We start from the raw sequence: 20212 nt of genomic DNA on the forward strand, positions 1-20212 counted from the left end.
TATGCACGTATGTGTGTGTGTGCGTGTGCGTGCATCTGTGTGCATGCACGCAGGAGGAGCAATTACGTACTCTCTGCCTTGACAAACACTCAGCTCACCCCTGACCCTGGGTCACACTGGGTGGTGTGGCTGGCTTACCCCAGACCTCCTGGGGAGCTGTGGCCAACTGTCTGATCTGAGATCCAGTCTAGGATTTGCACCTCAACCTAAAACCCAGACAGTCAGAAAACATGTGGGTTAAAAGTCCCCGCTCAGAGGGCCCATGGGGGAAATAGCTCCAGCTAGACAGCCACAGTTTAAACCAAATCCTAAAATACAAGCTTGCATGGTGCCAGAGTCTCTCCTCCTAATAAATGCAAATCCAAGATGAAAACTGGGAAGTTCCTGAAGACAGAGCCCCCATCCTTCCTGCGTGGTGCACAACAGGCGCTCGGAGGCCCCATCCTTCCCCATCCTTCCTGCGTGGCACACAACAGGCGTGCAAGAAAGGCCAAAGGAATGACAGGCAGGCGCCAACTTCGAGCGCGACCACGGGTCTTCCCAGGGGCTGATCTCTGAAGCAGACTGAAGTTCAGCTTCTGGCAACTCACCTCCACCCTCCCGCCCCCCAGCCCCTTGGAGAAATAATGGATTAAAACAGCAGTTCTCAGCCAGGGAGGGCAATGCGCTCCCCAGGGGACATCAGGGGAGGTCTGGAGACATTTACGGGTGTTACAACTTGGTGGAGAGGGAAGCAGAAGCCTGCTCCAACGGTCATCTAGCAGACAAAGGCCAGGGATGCTGCTAAATATCCAGCACAGCACACAGCCTCCCCCTCCCTCCCAACAAGGACGTCCTAGTGCCATGGGTGAAATGCCCCGGATTTGAGACATGGGGCACCGGGCATCCTGGGAGTTCCTGCAGCTCAGTCTCTAGTGTTTGGGAGTATCTCTTTGGAATTGGGTTTGAAGAGGAATCAGAGACTCAGTGACACTGGAGTGTCGGGAAGCAAAACTGCCACCAGAGATACTGGCCGCAGGGGTCCAGGGTGGGTCCAGCGCAGGGCGCGCCGCCCAGGGCCCTCCAGAAATGGGGCACGAGCGCCAACAGCCATATGACATAAGTCAGTCTGTCCAGGCAGAGGCAGCACCCATCTGCCGCCCCCTCCCCAAAAGCCTCAAGCAGCAGCTGGAAGAGAAAAGCAGGGGCTAATTTCTAAGAGAGACAGATCTGCGAAGAGGTCAAGAGAACGCCAAGAGACCGGCATGCCAAGAAGGAGCCCTTTCCTGAAAAGTTGCCCGGCCAACTCCCCACTGTCAGCTCTGGTGTCAGCCAGCTGTTTTTAACCCCAGGACCCCTGGCTTTTCTAAAGAACAGCCTCTTTTTCTGTGGGGTATCTTGGGAAGAGTGAATTCTCATCAGACAGCGTCCCTCACCCCTTGACTCTCAGAGAAAACTGGGGCCCCTGGAGCGTGCCGGCATTATCTCCTATCTGGCTTCCTTGGAGATCACCCAGTTCCCGCCCTCCCAAGCGCAATGGGGATACTGCTGAGATCCTCCAGCCCTCCAGCTCAAGAGGGACCTACTGTGGGGCCCAAGTCCCAAGAGACAGTGCGTGCGCTCCCTGAGAAACAACCCTGGGTTTGGGTCCAGTGTGCGCTGGAAGAGCTGGAGCAAAGCTTCCCATTGCCACCTTCAGGCTCATCTATAAAGCCCGAGCCGGCCAAGGCTCCACCCAGCTCTGAGATTTGGGGCAACTGTACACCACCCCAGGGACCCAGCACTGTTCCGGGGGAGGGGAGCCACCGTTGGCACGGAAGCCTCCAGCCAGACTTGGGAGGGCAGAGGCCCCATCTTGAAAGATGGTAAGCTTTTTAAATTTCAACCGTCCAGATCTCATTTTTCAGATGAGGAAACTAAGGCGATTTAAGGAACCAACCAAGGGCCACCTGGACAAGGCCCCGCAGCCCAGCTCCAAATCCATCTCTGACGTTCTGCTTGCGAACAACCCCCCAGCTCGTATCACATGAAATGTGGCCTTTCTTCCTCACTTCAAATTTTCCTCCCCATCTTTTTTGTATAAAGAAACTCCAGGCCTTCAGGCTTCCTCACCAGACCCTTTCGGGGAAATCTGATTAGCACTTGTAACAAACTGTTACATTATACCTGCATTTTAAAGATCATTTCCCTTCCTGCCCTGGGCTTTCTTCCAGTAAGTAGGGGGCCGTGTGTAAAAAATACACTGTGCACGGTGACTCATGTACCACCCTGGGGCCAGCTGGAGCAGGCCAGGGTTCCAGGCGCTAACCTCCAGGGCCCAGCTCAGATGCCCGCCTGGGGGAAGCACACGGGTTGAAGGCGATGGATTTAACAACACCTTGGTGTCAGCCAAAATACCATCAGGGCTGAAGAGCCTAACGAGGGACAGGAATAAGAATGAATTTAAAAAAAAAAGTCCTGAACACAAAGGAAGGACAAGAGCAAAATGCCTGTGTCCAGTCCTCCTAAAGACAGATTCCATAGGTTCAACACAATAGCGGGGACCCTGGGGTGGGGAGCGCCCTAAGGCAGCTTTACAGAAGAGGGAAAATGAGGCACCTCGGGTACTTAAACAGCAATCCGTTTAGCACCGGCGAGGCTCTCTCCAAACATGTGCGAACATATTTTAATAATATCCTCGTGCATTTCATTAGCCTCCTGAGTTCATAAAGGGCCTTTGGGAAGCAATCTGGTTTAATGCAACTCAGTTCCGCACATGCTGGCTCTGGGCAGGTTCTCCTGGCACCTCGCTGGCCTGGCGCAGGGCGGCTTGGGGGCTGGGGGTGGGGGGTGGTTGGGGACAAGGAGGCTTTCCATCCCGGGGCTGGAGGGAGGGGACGCTCACAGATGGAAGGACCCACCACTCAAGCTGGCCTGCCTGCCCCGGCAGAGCCGGTCACGGGTTATTTTTACCTCTTGTGCCTCACTCTACAGGCTCAGGGGCCACGCACTGTGGCAGCCGCCTGCGGAAACTGGCTTATGAGTCACCCAGTGACTGCCCTGCTCAGTGGTGGCCGCCTCTGGCTCCTGGTCCCAGCTGGAAGAAGGCTGGCCCTGGCAGGGGAGGGCTGTGTGCTCCCTTGCCTCGGTGCTTAGGGGTGAGGGTAGGGAAACCGAAGCCCAGAGAGGTAAGACCCCCCCACACACACACACCAAAGGATGGGCTGGGGGTGGGGGGTGGGGGTACAGGCTAGACGGCGCTCCACCCAACCCAACCTCTACCCGAGTGGGGTCCGAATGGCGGAAGTAGAGGCTTATTTGTCTCAACTTCTGGGTGCACAGGGAGAGTTGGTGCCAAGCTGCCAACACCCCCTCCCCACCCTCGGTCTATCTCCTCCTTTCAGGGCCAGGCGGTCCCAAACACAGACAGCCCCAAACTTTGACTCATTTGTAACCACGGTCCCAGCCAGGCTGAGCCAAGCTGTCCAGACAGAGGCTATTTATAGGTGCGTCGGGGACACAGACACTCACACAATGAGACACACACTCCAGATCCACCTTGGGCCAGACCCACCGGCGCGGAGCCCTGGATCCAGACACCTGGGCACAAACGGTCCCCAAGCCCCCAGAACGATGCACACGCTCCGAAGAGGCACCCCGACCGGGCCACAGGCAGGGGCGCAGGAAGACTACACATGCCCGGGACAGACTGCGACCCAGACACACAGACACAGAGAGCCACGGAGACGCGCCAGACCCAGACAGAGACACACAGACACGCACGCTCCACAGACGCGAGGAAACCCACTCGCACAGACCGAGACAGAAGCGCCACGCACACTCCAGACACACACCCGGGGCCCCAGACACCCCGCAGGCCAGACAGCGTCTCACACGCCCGCCACCCCCTCCCCCTCCCCCTCCCCCCGCCCCCCCCCCAGCCAAAGTTGATAAAGAGCCGGCCTAATTGCTCCACCGAGACTGCCCCTCGGGGAAATAAAATGGAAACTTCGCGGACCCGGGCGCCCCGGCCCTCCCGCGCCCCGCGCCCCGCCGCCCTCCCGGCCGCTCGGCCCCGGGTCCGAGGCCCCTCGGGCGGGGCGCGGGCAGCGGGGGCCGTGCCAGGCTCGCCGCGCCGCGGGACAAAGCCGGGCCGGCCGCCAGCTGCCGCGAGCCAGGAGGGCGCGCCCCGGGCGCAGGGCGCACGGCCCGAGGGGGCGCGCACGGCCCGGGCCCCCGCCCCCGCCCCCGCCCCCGCCCGCGGCTGCGGCTGCGGCTGCGGCCGGCCTCGGGGTCCCAGCCCGACGGGGCCTCCGGGGAGGGGGGCGCGGGGTCACTCACTGATCTCCATGCTCTGGAACAAAGAGCGTTTGCAGTTGCACGTGCAGGAGACATTGGGCTGCCCGGCGGCGAGGGCGGCGGTGCTGTTGGCCCCCATCAAGCGGTGCATGGACGGCGCGGCGGCGCGGCGCGGGGCGCGGGGGGCGCGGGGGCGGCCGGGGGGGGTTCCGGCCGGCGCCCGGCGCTCGGGCCCCGCATGCAGGAGGCGCGCGGCGGGGAGGGCGCACCCCGGCTCGCCGGGCTCGGGGCGCCGCCAAGTTCCCGGGGCTCCGCGGGGCTCAGTGCGCGCGGCCGCGCTCCCCTGCGCCCCCCGGCCGCCCCTCGGCAGCCCCGGGGGCGTCGGCAGTGCCCGCGGGTGGCGTCCGGGAAATGGGCCGGCAGCCGGGGCGCGCGCGGCCGCCGGGGCTGAGCCTCCGCCGCTGGCTTCCCGCAGCCGAGCGCCTCCGCCGCCGCCGCCGCCTCCTCCTCATTCAAGTCCAAGGAGATCGGGTTTCGCTCCGAGACCGCGGTCGGAGGCAGGCAGACGGTCTGACGTCAGCGCTAGACGGGGCTGCCGGTTCCCACCGCGCGGGGGCCGGGGAGGGGGCGCGCGCTGCGCCAATCCCCGCCGAGGTTCCCCCGCACCCCCTTCCCGGGCCGCGGGGCGGGGTGACGGGGAAGGGGGCGGGCTCTTAAAGGGCCAGAGCGAGGCGGCCCGCGTAGACCCGGGGCCGGCGGGGCGGGGGGCGGGGGGCCGCGCAGCGCCTCCGCCCCTCCTGGGGCCGGTTGGGGGCCGGTGGCCCGACCGGGGCGCCCGGGGAAGCGCGGCTCGCCGGCACCCTCGCCCCCGCGCGCTGCGGGTGCGTCCTGGGTCCCCGGGATCCTCGCCCCAGGTTTAGGGGAAGCCTGTCCTCTCCCAGAGCAGGTCCCTGCACTCAGGGCACGGGGAACTGGAGAAGATGAGGGGGGTCCCCCATCACCCATTACCTAACACCGAGGCCTCTAGTCCCCTGGCGCCCCCCGCTGCGCACTTTACCCCGACCCCAAGGAGGTCGCCCGGGGAAGGCTGGAATTCGTGTAGACACGCCCCGGACGGCTCCGAGAAACGCCCGGGAGCCCTTGTCATGTAAATACGTGTCCTGGGACTCGAGTTGCGACCCGGCCGGCAGGGCCGGGGGCGAAACCCCTGCGGTCGTCTGCTGCCCCAGGGGCCGCCGGCTGGGGGGCGCGCCTCCTGAGTTCAAAAGACGGGGGCGGGGGGCGGGGGGAGGGGGAGGAAGTGCGAGGGTGTCCTTTTATTTCATTAAGTTTTAATTACACAAGTGTTACAAGAACACATTCTCCTGGTTTAAAAAGGAACGGAGCTATTACGTCAGAGGTCCTCTCCCTGGCACACCTCCAGACTCCACAATGTGGTGTGGCCCCTCCTGGACCTCTGCTCCAGTCTCTATTTTGCATGCGCTTGGGCAGCGCCTACCTAGTGCCAGAAACTCGCCAAATAGGAACTCAACCTGGTACCTACTCCCCGAGACGGGAATGTTGTGAGCCCCATTCTACAGACGTGGGAGCTGGCCTGGGGAGTTGGTTGCTCAGGGCCACGCAGTGCAAGAGCCTGGTCCTCATCCAAGGCTGCTCCCCCCACCCCGGGGGGGGTATCTGCACCCCCACATAGTTTCCTCCTTCTTTAAATATCCACATATCCACGCAATTACTGGGGTTTAGGAAGGAGCAGTGACTCCTTTCGTGTTGGGCAGGGTGGGAGGGGTGTTTAAAAATTATTCCCTTTTAAGAGACTGTAACCAGACCAGAGATTCGTAGAACTCAGAGAAAGCCGGCCCAGGAAGTGGGTGACATCTCTCCGGGCAGCTGGTCCCAGGGATGCCCCTTGCTGTCACAGAGCACTTTCTGTGAAGGAATTCAAATTCAGGGGTGACTGAGTGTTCCGGGTTTACGGAGGAGGAGCCCAAGGTGCCCACACAGAGGGAGGTTCAAAGGTTCTGACCCTGATTTGTTTGGGAAGAGAGGCTCCCTCTCAGAGCTGTGCCCAACCCCAGGGACCAGGAGGAGGGGGGAAGCGCTCAGGGCCTGGATGCCTGGACAGATTAAAAAAAAACCGCCTTAGCCACAACATTGACCTCTGGTTGATCTGCCTGAGACAACAGCACCGGCCACATTTACTGAGCACCTACAGTATGCCATCACTGCTCGAACGGTGGCCCTGGGACTGGTTCGTGGTCTGTGCCCTGGTTCCAACGTTGGTTCTGCTGGGGGTCTGAAGTGGGGTGTCGGGCACCGTGGCCACAACTGCATCTCTAAAGATGGGTGGGACACGTGACCTTGGCAAGTCCTTTCACCTGTCCCCTCAGTTACCTCCTCTGCAAAATGGCCTGCCTCCCTAATGGTGTCCTTGACTGGGGTGATGGTGAGTGACGAATAAAGGAGTCAGTGCCGTGAAAGTGTGTAAGAGGCTGAATATGTGCTGGTGGTCTTGTTGTGCAATCCTCATGGCATATTGGGGAGGGGAGGAACTGGCGTCATTTTATCCTCCTGTTTGCAGATGAGAGGATCGGCAATGAGGAAGGCTTCACCCAATGACAGCATCCTTGGCTAAGGTGGTTAATGGGAAAGGACAGACTTGCTTTGGGAGAAGCATACGCTTGAGAACCCACACTCATGGGAGGCTTTGCGTGTGCCTAGGGCTGCCAGATAAATGCGAATTTCAGATAGATCACAAATAATTTTTGGTGTAAGTATATCCTGTGCAATATTTGGGATCGACTTATACTAAAAATTTGTGTGTTGCTTATCTGAAATTCAAATTTCACTGTATGCCTGTATCTTTATTTGCTAAATCTGACTGCCCTGTGTGTACCAGGCACTGTAGTGCTGGGGATTCAGTGAGGAGGAGCAGGGCCCACAGTCAGGCCAGGCATAGGAAGACCCACGGATTCTTTCCGGGGAGCCAAGGTGTGAATGGTGCAGTGCGTGCGGGAGCACTCCCCCTACTGGGAGTGTGGGTACGGGAGGATGGGCCGCCTCTGCTGGACCAGCTTGAGTCCATGGGAGGGAGGCCATAAGTCAGGGAAAGAGATTTCCTTCATACATTCAGCAAATACTGTGTTCCTGTTCAGTGCCAGGCTCTGTGCTGGGTACCAGATGCAGGGCAACAAACAAAACAAAAGCCACCCTCATGTGACATGGGGAGGGGGTGTCACATGGGTCACATGGGATAGGGGGCAGGAACGGGAGAGATTATAGACTCACACACAAACCCATAGTTAAACTTAGGTCACTTCAGAAATGGTCATGATGAGCTAGAGGCCAGGTTGGAGATCAGGAAAGCCCCCTTGAGGAGGTGGCATTTTATTCAATTCATATTTACTGAACATCTACCTAGAGCCAGGTACAAACCCCTTCTTCCCTCCTGGGGCTCCTGTTGCTTGTAGGTGAAACAGACAATGAATATGGAAACATATACGTCCAGGTGATGATTGAGAGGGTCACTGAGTTCAAAGCCAGAAATGTTACAAAGGGACATGGTCCGGCTATAGCTGGAGCCCACGAAGTGGCCTCTCTGGGCAGAGGGGACAGCAGGCGGGAGTCCAAGGCCGGGAGCAGCAGGTGCCCAAGGAAAACCCTTGAGGGGAAGAAGAGCAAAGGGATCTTCATAGTCCTATGAAGTCTGGGGCTTGAGATGCATTTCCCAACCTGGTTACAGGGCATAGGATTGTGAAATGGGTATATGTCCTCAGGTGACCGCCAAGACAGACCTTTCAGGGCCTCCAGACGGTACAGTGCTGCTGTCTGTCCTGATCACGGGTTGGATCTACCACAGGAGGATCTTTAGAGAGAAAAGATCCTATCCATGCCAGTAAGGAGGGCTGGCTCCTAGTGGCATATCCCTGCTGGCTGGGTTTAGGTACAAGGCCAGCTTCACAAATGTGTGATCCATGCAGGTGCCTGGGCTCCTCCCTCAAAAGGGCCCCAAGCTTGGGTGAATCTTCTACTGTCATCATCTTGAAATTCTTAATAACTTTTGAACGAGGGGCCCTGCGTATCCTGTTGTTGCTCAGGTGCCAGGCCTGCCTTGGCAGCCAGCTGGGAACCCAGGGAAGCCAGCGTGGGTTTTGGCTGGGCCAAGGGTGGCTGGCCGTGTCCTGACTCTGTCCCTTGGGCATTGTGGAAAGTGTCCCACTGAGTCAACAAAGGGCCTGCCCTGGCTGGCAGATCCCAGCCTCCGCTCCGCAGGTCCAGCCCTGCCCCTCACCTCCTGCCACCAGGCCTGCCGCACAGATCTGCCTCTGCAGAAGCAGCTTCGGCAGCCAGAGGGGTGGGTTAACAACCTCTCCTCTCAACTGGCCACCTTTGGAAACCCCTTCTAGCTGGGTCTGCTTGTCCCCAAATCCTATGTGTGTGGCCTAATCAGCCTGTCCACGTTCCCGCTTAGCGTCTTTGGACTTTGTGTTTTTCAACTTTGGGGGGAGGGGGTCTCTTTTTGTGTCCAAACACTAATAAGACCTAATGTTTATTGGACACTGACTGTGTACCAGGCCCTGTCCTAGACTCTTCAGATTCACTCACTTAATCATTCCACAAACATGCATCGAGGTCTACAGTGAGTTCACTGGATCCCTACAGCAGCCCTGTGAGGTCCCAGCTAATATGATTCCCGTTTGACAGATAGGGGCACCGAGGCTCAGGGCGCCACCCGTGAGGTGGGGCAGGATGTGGATGCAGGTGCCTGGGCCCCGGAACCCACAGGCAGACCTCAGCAGATGGTGCTTCCTGCTCCCCTCCTCCATCCTTACCACCTTCAGTGGTACCTGGGTCTGCCTGGGAAGGGTGCTGGGTTTGGGCAGCACCCTTCCCTGGGCTTCCTGGAATTTCCCCCAGCTCCATCTCCCCTCGGAGGATAAAGAGCAGCTGCCTTCTGCAGGGAGCCCAGGCAAGGGGGAGAGGGGAGATGAAGACCCAACTCAGAATCCCACACTGGTGACCTTGGCAGGTGGTTTCACCTTGCCGAACCTGCATCTCCACCCCTGCGCGGGGGGTGGAAACAACAGTATTTCACAGTGCGGGGTGGTGTGTGTGTCAAGGCCTCAGCACAGACCAGCGGCAGTGGACACACACCTTGTTCACGGCCTGTCTCCCCTTGATTGGCAACCGTAGACAGGCAGCTCGGTGGGCGTGTCACCGGATAGGCCCCAGTGCGCGTCTGATGGGGTCTGGCCTGCAGTGGGCATTGGCAAACCTCTGTGGAGGAAATGACTGGCACCACAGATAATAACGTGCAAGTCACACTTGGGCTGCCCTTGCTACTTTCTGACAATTCTCTCCCCCCTGTTCTCTCCCGCCCCCCAGGCCCACACTTCTTGTCAGTGCTCTGGATGCCCACCTCATGACAAACTTCTAACCAAGCATCTGGAAGCCAGAAACCAGGGCCAGTATCTACAAAGAAGTACTTGCCTGGTACCAGGCCAGAGCCAGAGGTCTTAACCATAAAGACGCATGTGTGTGCGTATGCATCGTGTGTGTGTTGTGGGTTTGTGGGTGCATGTGTGTTTTGTGGGTGGTATCATGTGTGCTTAGGTGTGTCACATGGTTGAGCTCTCCTGCAGCAGCAAGCCAAAGAAAGCTGGCTAAACTGGTCATAGATGCACCCCCACCCCCCACCAAGGGGGACATCTCTTTCCTCTGATTCTGTTTCTTATTTCCAGCAGGAAACTGGTTTCTATAGAGAAGACAGGGCTTTGGGACCAAGGCAGGAAGATAAAGAGTGGAAAGGATAGAAGGAAAGGACAGAAAGACACATTAGAGCCAAATCCTGTCTTCTGGCAGATGGGTAAACTGAGGCCCAGACAAGACTTGGCTAGGGTCAAGGTGCTGGTGAAGGGCACAGGGGATCCTGACTCCAGGCTCAGGTCGCAGGGTCTTTGGTTATCGTAAATAGCGTAATATGCAGACCTTCCCCTCACAGGCTCATTCAGACATGTTCAACTCCTGTCTGAAACACTTCCAGAAAGAATGGTGCGTCGTTCAAGCTGGTTTCCCAGGCCAGACACACCAGAGCAGAAATGTTCTGTGTCTCTGTTCTCGTGAAGGGATACATTCTACTGTTGTCAGGAGTGATTAATAATGTAAAACCGTGATTCTCGGTGGCGTGAAAGGCATTTGGAGCCAAGCTGGGCTGCTGCCTCTGCTGCTGGTTTTGAGGGGGACCTGATGCAAAGGGGGCCGGATGTGAGGGAGGGCTGTCTGTCCAGCGAGGGGCATCGCACCCACACCTAGTTCACACAGACTATTCCAGAGCCAAGCACCAGGCCCTGGGGGCACATGGTGACCAGGACAAGCTGGGCGCTGCCTTCACAGAGTTTGTCCTCTGGGGAGCTCACTTACTCATTGACCTATTATTCCCCAAACATTGAATTCTGCATGCCCAAAACTGAGAGTACACATCGCCACTGCTAACTTCCTGATCTCGATTGGGAAAGTTCATTACTGATCCTGACCTCAGTTTCCCCATCTTTAAAATGGGGATTAGAAACGGACTTGCTCAGAGAGCTACAGGCAAGATGAAACAAGGGGAAACGTTCTGGCTGGCACTCAGCACGGGGCACGGGCAGGAATAAGCTCTTGAAAAAAGCGTGTTATTACTGCGTGCTCTGTGCCCTGGCAACTCGCAGTCTCATATAAAACATAAACCAACCCTAGAATTGTCCCTTCGGAGAAGTTACCCCCAGTGAAATTTCTCATGACTCTTTAGTTGCTTTGTTCAGCGTCTTTCACCCCAGCTGGACTGTGCCCTGTGTGTTCTCAATGTCTGGTTCTGGGAACAGATGCTCAGATGTCCCCAGGGCCTCTAGAACACCAGACAAGCGCTGTGGGGCACCACGGGGGCCCTGACAGTCCCCACAAGGGAGTTGCAGCTGGAAAACACCCTGTGCCCTCCCTCTGCAGGCCCCCACTAGCATTGGAGATAGGGCCCCTTCCCCTCTACACAAGGAGCCCTGTGCTCATATGGGAACTTGGGAACACGTGTCCAGCAGCTGGCTCCAGAGGCAACCGCGTGGCTACACCTGTCTGCTTCTTTGCTGCATCCATAGCTCCTAGCATCAATGGGCTCCTAGAATGCAAATCCACTGAATGGGGGAATGCAAAACAATTTTGCAACCTGTATTAAGGCCTTAAGATATAGGTATGCTCAGCCTCTGATTATTAATGGACCAGAATATTGATCCTATCTTCACTTTTAATAATAAAAATGCAACTAAATTGAGGGGCGGGGGAAAGAGGGGATTGGTTAAGTAAGGTCAAGAAGATCAAAGAAAACGCATTAGTTAAAAATGTCTCCCAAGATGATTTGATGGTTTTTTGAAAAGTCCTTTATAAAATACATTTAAAAATAGGCTGCCGAACCGATCTCAATTTTGTATAAATAAAATTGTGTTACTAGAAAAAAGACTGGAAAGATACACGCCAGAACAGTGTAACAGTGGTTAGCTTCGTGGAATGGATTGCGTGGAATGGACCTCACTCGTATATTGTTTGCTGCATTTTCTACAACGTACGTTAATTAAAAAAAAAAAAAATTTTTTTAAGGTTACTTCCAAGGGCCGCCACCCCCCACCCCCCACCCCACCTCCCACCCCCACCTCCCACCCCCACCTCCCGCAAGCCACTCTCGCGTCTTCCGCCCGCGGCTCCTTTAACTGGGAGTGCGGCCGCGGAGGAGGCGGGGCGTCAGGCCGGCGCGTCACGAGCCGCCCGAAATGACACAGCGGACGGGCCAATCCGAAGTTCGGATTCCGGGAGCCGCCATTCGATTGGACGCAAGTGCGGGCGGCCTCGTCCAATGGCGGGAGGGGGGCAGGAGCCTGGCCACCGCGTGGGGTTTAAATCCACGTGGTGAGCGGAGGGCGGGGCGGCGCCGGGGTGGGGGTGGGGGGGGGCTCGCGTCCTCTCGGCGGGGGACCCGGAGCAGGTGCCGCGGGGGGCGGGGGACGGGGACGGCTCAGCCTCGCCCAGCGCCCGGGTGCGAGCAGGTGCCTTCCAGGGGAGAGTGCGGTGCCGTGGCACGTGCATCCAGTGACAGACGTTTACTGAGCACCTACTAGGTGCAGGTGGGGGCGGGGGCGTGTAACCGTGTGCAGGCGGCCTCACCTACGGCCCCCACTGCTCTGCTCCTTCACGGCCCTTAACGCTGTCCCAGCTCTGCAGGGGAAGAGGTGACAGGGGCAGGTGTGCCTCGTGGAGGGTCTGCACCAGTTCTTAGCACAGCGCTGGAATTTGAGAGATGCGACTGTTCCCTGTGCTAAAGAGTGACAGCTAATATGGGGTGAATGTCTATCATGCGCAAGGCGTTCTGGGGATTTTGCATGTATCACCTAATTTAATATTCACAGAAAACCCAAGTTAGCTACTATCGTCATTACCGTTTTACAGGCATGGAGAGGGCGGCCCGAGGTGGCGGGGTAACTAAGATCCTGGGCTAGGGCATCGTGTGGCTGGATTCAAACCAGGTCTGCTTGTTTCCAGAGGCCTTGGTCTCAACCAGTGCACGATCCCAATATTGATCCAGGTCTCAGCCTTTCTTTCTTAAGACAATCCTCATGAGTCAGGCCCTGCTACTGGGAAGGGAGAGAAAGGGGAGGGAGTAGAACCAGCTGGGTGAGGCACAGCCAAGTGAGCAAGGGCCCTGCCACCCACTGCCTGCCCAGCTCTGGGGGGCAGAGGTGTAGGGGGCTGGGTAGCTGCCGTGGGGCTTGCCAGGCCCTGTTGCTGGGCTACGGGGACAGACCTGTCCTGCGGGCTGGCGGTCTAAACCAGCAACCCTGCTGGTGACCTGTGGGCGGCCTGCTGAAGTGTTTTCGGTTTTGCCTCCATAATGCTTAACATTTTTCTAAGCTTTTTTTTTTTTTTTTTTTTGCCTAAATTGGCGCAATTCCCACGCCTCCTGACTGCATCACACATAGGTAGCTTTATTTACGTGTCTCAGCCACACCTGAGTGTCCTCATCCCCTGGTCTGACCAGGAAGGAAGCCCTCAGGTGGGGCCAGGTATCCTAAGACCAGCGTTCTCAGGGCTGGCTCTCAGATGAGCCCTCTGGACACCCTTCGCCTTGCTTGCTGTGTTTAAAATCCCAGAGTCTCTACCTTGAGCCCTAAAGTCCAGCCCCTCCCAGAGCCAAAAGCTCCTTCTCTGGCCCCTGATGTCCTACAACCCTCAGCTGGAGTGTCTGAAAACCCTGGTGGAGGATGCTAACTCTGAGTCAGTCAGACTTGGATTCAAATCCCAGCCTCACTGCTAACCCAGCTGAGGGATGCTTGGCAATAAAAGCCTGCCTCGGTTTCCTCCTCTGCAAAACAGGGATGGCAATAGTTCCCTCCTCATCCGGTTGTTGCAAAGAGTCAGACGAAGTATGGAAGACGCTTGGCACAAAGTAGGTGCTCATCTCATGGATTGTTGGTGCTTCTTCGGGATTTAGGTCATCGAGAGCCACTGTCATGGGCAGCAAGCTCTTCCTTATGTCAGGCTGAGGCCTGCCCGCCTGGAACTTTCGTCAATTCATGCGCCTGACACCATAAATGAGCTTCTCTCTCCATAGAACAGTGCTTCGGAAAGTGAGGACCCCTCCTAAACGTCACAGCTTCCCATTCGAGACCTGCTACATAATTTGTGGAGCCCAGAGCAAACCAGAAATGTAGGGCTTCTTGTTCAAAAATCATTTGTAAGTTCAGGCGACAGCAGCAGAGCTCAGAGCTCCTTCTCAGGCCAGAGTCCCATGTGACACATGTCCCACCCCATGAAGGGGCCCTGCTCCCGCTCGTGGTCCACAGGCCTGCGATGTCCCCCAGAAGCGCACATGGCTGGGTGCGGTTGACCCGGAGCAGATCAGATCCTGAGAGCTTCCAGCTGGGCCTGAGGAAAGGCCCCAGCACCTGGTCTGTATCTCTAACTCCCCTAGAGAGTCCTGCTTCCCAAGATCCTATCTTGCACCTGCTACTGTAGCCGCTAACTCTATCCCTGCTTTACCGTTTGTTATTGTTATAGAATCTCTCTCTAAAGTGCACAAATCTGAAGTATATAGCTGGGTGACTTTTTATGTCACGTGCACCTAAGTAACTACCCCCCAGGTTGAGATAGAGAACATTTCCGTCACTCTAGAAAGTTCCTTCCTGTTCCTTCCCACTACGACCTCCCCCACCCTGTTGCAGAGGTAACCACCATTCTGACTTCTTCCACTGTGGGTTTGCTTTGCCTCTTCTCGAAGTTCACAGAGACAGAATCACAGTGTGTGCTCTTGCGTGTCTGACTTCTCGCGCCGTGCAGTCTGGGAGACACGTTCTCAGTGTGGTAGAGGTTTGTTTCTTTTCATTGCTCTGGAGCAGTCATGACATACCACAATTTAGCCATTCTCCTGCCGATTCTCTGGTTAATTTTGTTTTTTTTTTTTTTTCCCCCAGCTGTTGGCTGATTCAGCTGGGGCTGTCTTGAGCATTCTGGGGCTTGTCTGTACGTGCTCCCTGCACACGTGTGCACCCATTCCTGCTCGGGCTTTGCTGGCAGGAATGGGAATGCTCTAGCAGACATGGCCAGGCAGTAACTGGGGGGCTCTTACCGATTTCCCCCCGCCCCTGCCCCCGGCAGTCCTCTGAGCCATCCCAGCGTTTCGTCCTGTCACCACTCTTGATGTCACCACTCTTGATTGCAGCTTTTCTGGTGGGTGTCGCCCTTGACTTTTGCAACTCACCTAAGGAAGCCAAAATGACAGGACTCACACTTGCTCTCCCTTTCTGACCGCTGGTGAGAGATCTTCTCGGGCCCTGGACCTTCTTCACCCCCCAGGCCAGAGCTCCCCCTCCCTCTTGGGGTCACTTGCAAATTTCTCAAGCGTGGGTTCTCAGACTTCACGTGAGTGCTTGGTGAGGATGCCGACCCGGACGGACCCAGCACGGGCAGGGCTCTGGGGCTTGCTCTCGGACAGTGCTCTCTCGAACGGAGTGTCCAATCTTTCATTAATCTCCTTTCCCAACATGAGCGTCATGTACATTATATTTCCACACCTTGAACAGGAAGCTCTCTGAGCTTCAACAATCTGTTGAAAAACAACTTTTGGGAGAAAAAAGCAGAACAGTTGTTTGATTGTGTTAATTTTACGTGGTTGATGGTAGGTTGCATCCAAATGTCTGAGTGATTAAAATATGAAAAAATGCATTTCAGAAACACAATAGTAATAATGCTCAACCCTTACAGCACATTCACTTCAGGAGGCCCTGTGCTCTGGGCTTCCTGCCCTGAGCATCTTAATAACCACTTCCCAGTGGCCAGAGGAAGTTGGGCTTATGGCCCCATTTTACACATAAAGAAACTGGCACTTGGAGATTTTAATGTGCTTGAGGTCCCACAGCTGGTGAAGGATGGATTTGAACCCAAGTCTCAGCTGTTGACCTTCCTCTCATATGCTTCAGAGAAGATCTTTCCAGATGCTGGCTGGATTCTGATAGACTCTGTCCACCGCAAACACTGGGAGCTGGTGGCCCGTTGGCTGTGTCTTGCTTGATCTTCAGAGGACTGCGAATTTTAAAAATTAGTTGCTTATTTAATAATGAGGATATTTCACGTTAAAAGATTTTCATTTCTGGCTTTTCCTGGTAAATCAAAAGATCAGACCATCCCAGGTGGGAACCGAGTGGGCTCTGTCCCCTTTAGGAGAGGACTTGGGCTGTAGCCTGCCTCAGTTTCCCCACTGCCCACTCTCTTCATTGACGGTCTTGGCCTGTCCTGAGAGCACTGACATGGCCTGCAAGGTGGGCCTCCTGGTGGGAAGTGGAAGTGTCAGTTATTCTAGGTGAACCTTTTCTGGTTCCCAGGACTCACTGCTTTCCTTTCTGGGACCTTGGGGCAGAACCTGCTATGGATATGATTAAGTCGGGGGTCTGGAGTTAGGAAGTTACTGGATTATCCAGGTAGGCCTGCACATGTCCTCATCACACAGGCAGAAGGAGGTTGACCCAGAGAAGGCCGTGTGACAGCAGAGACAGACTCTGGAGTGATTTGGACAAAGCCAAGCCATGTGACAGCCACCAGCAGCTGTTTTGCGGGAGCCTCCGGAAGGAGGGTGGCCGACACTGTGATTTTGGCCCTGGGATACTGATTTCAGGCTTCTGGCCTCCAGAACCGTGAGGAAAGGTATTTCTGCTGGTCCACACCACCAAGGTGATCATTTGCAGAAGGTCTGGAACTCTCTTTTTCTGATGTCTGGCTGGCACGGCTGGCTCCCGATTTCAGCAGCCACGGTGGGCAACCGTGAGGCGGGCACACACATAGTCAAGCCGCAGATCCTTGCTCCTGGTCTTTGGGGCAACTTAGAGCAACAGAGAGTTATGCTGTCAGAGCTCAGGAGGCTGGAAGCTCAGCACCAGGATGTCAGCGGGGTTGGTTCCTTCCGGGCTCCAGGCCACTCTCCCACTTCTGGGGTTGCTGGCAATCCTTGGCGTCCCTTGGCTTGTATACATCCAATCTCTGCCTCTCTCCTCACATGATCTCCGTATAGAGACAGCAGCCACTGGATTTAAGGCCCACTGAAATCCTGTGTGACCTCATCTTAACTAATGACACGTGGAAAGACCCCATTTCCAAATATGATCACATTCTGGGGTTGGGGATGGGCCTGAATTGCGGGGAGGGGGACACTACTCAAACAGATACTTTCCCGTTCCCAGAAGTCAACAGTCCTCAGTTTCTGAAACAGGGACAGAAGTCGCAGTGGGCAGGCACATTGAATTCAGGGCTCACTCCCTTTCCTGGAAAAGTTACTGAATCAATGGCATGTTGATTGCTTCTTAGAATCTAGGAAGGACTATGCAAGTTTTCTCTGAAGAAAGTACAGCCGCAGCGTCCACCAGAATTTTACCATTCATCCCTTCGTTCTACTTGCTTAGTCAGTGTTCGGGCCCCTGCCGGTTGGGTTTTGAGCAGAGCGGCTGCAGCCCCTGACCTCAGGGAGCACACAGTCCAGTGATCACAACGGACTCCTGAGTCCCCCTGAGTCTTTGCGACAACGGACTCCTGAGTCCCCCTGAGTCTTTGCTCGTCGCTCTGGGAGCAGAAGTTGTCAGGGAAACAGCCAAAACACCGATGCTCACCCTGGACCGAATCGCAAATCTCACACCTTTCTTCTTGCCCAAAGCCAGACAAGGCAACCTGAAATTCCAAACCTGTTGACCCTGGACAAGAAGATCACCTCTCTCCCACTGACGAACAAATCAGGATTGCCTCAGGTTGAGTCTCTGAGACAGACCAGACGTCCTGTCAGCCAAACGCCTCCAGGTGAACCAGGTGAGGAGTCAACTGGGAGGGGCAGTTGGAATCTTTAAACACTTCCCCCTGCTTTTGACTAAAGTCCAGAGCCCTGCACAGCCTGCCCATAACCCATCTGCCACCTGGCCAGCCCGATTTCTTCCTGCTTCTCCTCTGTACCCAAAGCCGTATGGCCTTGGACGTGACCCTCACCCCCACCCCCACCCCCACCCCAGGGCCTTTGCTCTTGCTGTCCCCTGTGCCAGCCCCATATCATTCAGGACTCAACAAATGCTCCCCTTGGAAGCCTTTCCCCCGCCCCTGCCATGACCCACTCCATCACCCTGTTTCTTCCCTTGGGTCCCCAGCAAGAGCCGTGAGGGTCTATGTGAGTCTTTGTTTCCTTGCTCTGAACTTTGCCTCTCTGAACTGTAAGCTGCGTGAAGACAGGGACCTGTCTGGCTTGTTTGCCGAGCACAGAGAAGGAATGTGTCAGCCAAACTGAGCCCTCCTCCCCAATAGGGAGGTCATCACGCCCCAGGGTAGAGCACCATTTACCTTGGCACTCTGGTGTCGTCTCGGTTCACAGTGACCGGGATAGCCTGTGTGGGAGACAGGAAACGAGTGTCAGAAGTCGAGAGGGCAAAAAAAAAAAAAAAAAAAAAAAAAGAAGAAGTTGAGAGGGCCCCATATGCTTCCCTGGCTGGAACCAGCCTTCCCCGTTGGTCCGGTGAGGCTCCAGCATCTAGAAAGATGCAGCCAGCGGCCAAATTGCTTCCCTGGTTTGATATTTGGGGGTCTTTTTTCTTGTCCTGCTGGGCAGATGGACAGGGCCTCCTTCGTTTCCTGGCAGGTCTGGTTACTTTTGGGGAAAGTCTTGATGGGCCATCCTGGAAGCAAGTCGACGCCCCTGTGTTCATGGCCGAGGATAGCCTGTCACTCTGACCTGCTGGTCCTAAAATCACTGGGTCAGAGTCTTGGGTGGGGGGTGGGGAAGGGGGACGGGAGGGCAGAGGGGCAGCATGGGAGGGGGGCAGGGTCTGCAGTCAGCCAGCGGCTTCCGACAATCACAGTGATTCAGACTGGTTCCCACTACTTGCTGAACGCTGTTCTGAGGTCTTCGGCTGAATTATTTCACAAGATCCTTATGAGAATCCTCTGACCTCACTGTTGTCCCCATTGTACAGACATGGAATCTGATGCCCGGAATGGGTAAGTCGTAGGCCCAGGTGGTAAAGGCAGGATTCGAATCCAGACCGTGGCGTTTTAAAACTGATGCTCTCACTCATGAGTGAAAGGACTTGGATTTGGAATCAGAAGACAGGACTGGAGTGGAGGGGTAATGATCATGACAACAACAGCAACGGCGGTAATAATAGTAACACAGATGCTGCAAATCGCCCCAGCTGTGATAACGGCCGCTTGTGAGCCTGTCTTGAGAGCTGAGTGCACCCCGTGTCATCCCACCATCCCGGCGACGCCCTGTGGCCAGTGTCACCTGGGAGGAGCCATGGTGTTAGGGACGTGCTTGTCAGCTCCCTGAACTGCTCTGGGCAGTACTTGGGAGAACTGAAGTGCAGGTAGCAAGTTTGCCCGGTGACTGTCCACCCAGGACTGGAGCTGCCTCCAGTGGGGGGGGGGAGGGTGACATTGCCATCAGGCCACTGTGAAAGGCCCCCAGGGAAGGGGCGTGAACTTTTTGCAAAGATGGAGATGTTTTCCGTTTCGCTGGCATTAATGAGTTCTTTCTTGTAGGAAATGATGCTGGTCGCAGAGAGTCATTTGCAAGATGTTTCCGGTTGGCATGTTTGAAGTTACTGATGGAGGGTGGTCTCCTCCCACCCCCGGAAACGAGTTGTGCCCGTCCGTGAACTCTGCACAGGTGGGCGGCGCTTGCCAAGGTCATGCCATCTGTGCCCCTAGAGCTTGGGCCCAGGCCTGGGGGTGTCCACACACCCTCTGCCACCAGTCAGCCCGCAAACGGAAGGTGGGTCACCCCACTAGGCTCCACCTCTGTGGGCCTCACCGGCCCTGCAGGGTGTGGCAAGGACCCACCCTGACGAGAAGCCGGATGAAGTGAACTTGGAAATATTGATATTTGGGGGTCTTTTTTCTTGTCCTGCTGGGCAGATGGACAGGGCCTCCTTCGTTTCCAGGCAGGTCTGGTTACTTTTGGGGAAAGTCTTGATGGGCCATCGTTTCGCCCTCTCCTCGTTTTGCACTCGTGCAATCCCAGGACCCACGCGTGTGAGGGGGGCTTTGAAACGCCCCAAACTGACCCCGAGTCAAGAAATGGAGAGGGAGGGAGGAGCAAGTATGTTTGCCCAGAAGGAACGCCCGTGGGGTGGAAGACTGGAGACAAATATAGAAGCAGAGGGCTTATACTTCTGGCAACGACAAAATAAAGCAAAAAATATTGATGTACGTGTGCGATTTGTCATTGAAATGTACCAACACTGAAAATAAATAAGACTACAAGGGAGGTCTGTGTTGGGCTCTGGAAAGGCACCTCGGGGCTGGCTGCAGGTGGAGGGGGCAGGCCCAGCCCCAAGGTGGGGGGCAGCGTGCGGGCTCCCTGGCTCTGACCATGGCCTCACTTGTTTGGAAATGATCATTTCAGCTCCCTCAGTGGGAG

The 20212-nt window shown here is 56.1% G+C and overlaps 1 protein-coding gene and 1 long non-coding RNA gene across 4 annotated transcripts in view; one reads left to right on the forward strand and one right to left on the reverse strand.

The window, feature by feature from the left end:
* Positions 1-5419, reverse strand: part of PMEPA1 (prostate transmembrane protein, androgen induced 1) — a 56851-nt gene extending 51432 nt beyond the window's left edge. Inside the window, exon 1 of one of the 3 annotated variants that reach the window (XM_035705581.2) lies at positions 5266-5419. In XM_035705581.2, the coding sequence (XP_035561474.2) occupies positions 5266-5404 (139 nt within the window). In that variant the 5' untranslated portion in view covers positions 5405-5419. Of the gene's footprint in view, positions 1-4299; positions 4850-5265 lie in introns of those variants that run through there. The other 2 variants (XM_025470502.3, XM_025470501.3) reach the window with 2 other exon arrangements.
* Positions 2765-19992, forward strand: LOC118352174 (uncharacterized). The gene is made up of 3 exons (XR_004808905.2): positions 2765-3146; positions 17468-17616; positions 19333-19992. It is a non-coding gene; the product is annotated as an uncharacterized LOC118352174 (long non-coding RNA).
* The last annotated feature ends 220 nt before the right edge of the window (positions 19993-20212 follow it).

Source organism: Canis lupus, chromosome 24 (assembly GCF_003254725.2).
Source record: "Canis lupus dingo isolate Sandy chromosome 24, ASM325472v2, whole genome shotgun sequence".
NCBI classification, from domain to species: Eukaryota; Metazoa; Chordata; class Mammalia; order Carnivora; family Canidae; genus Canis; species Canis lupus.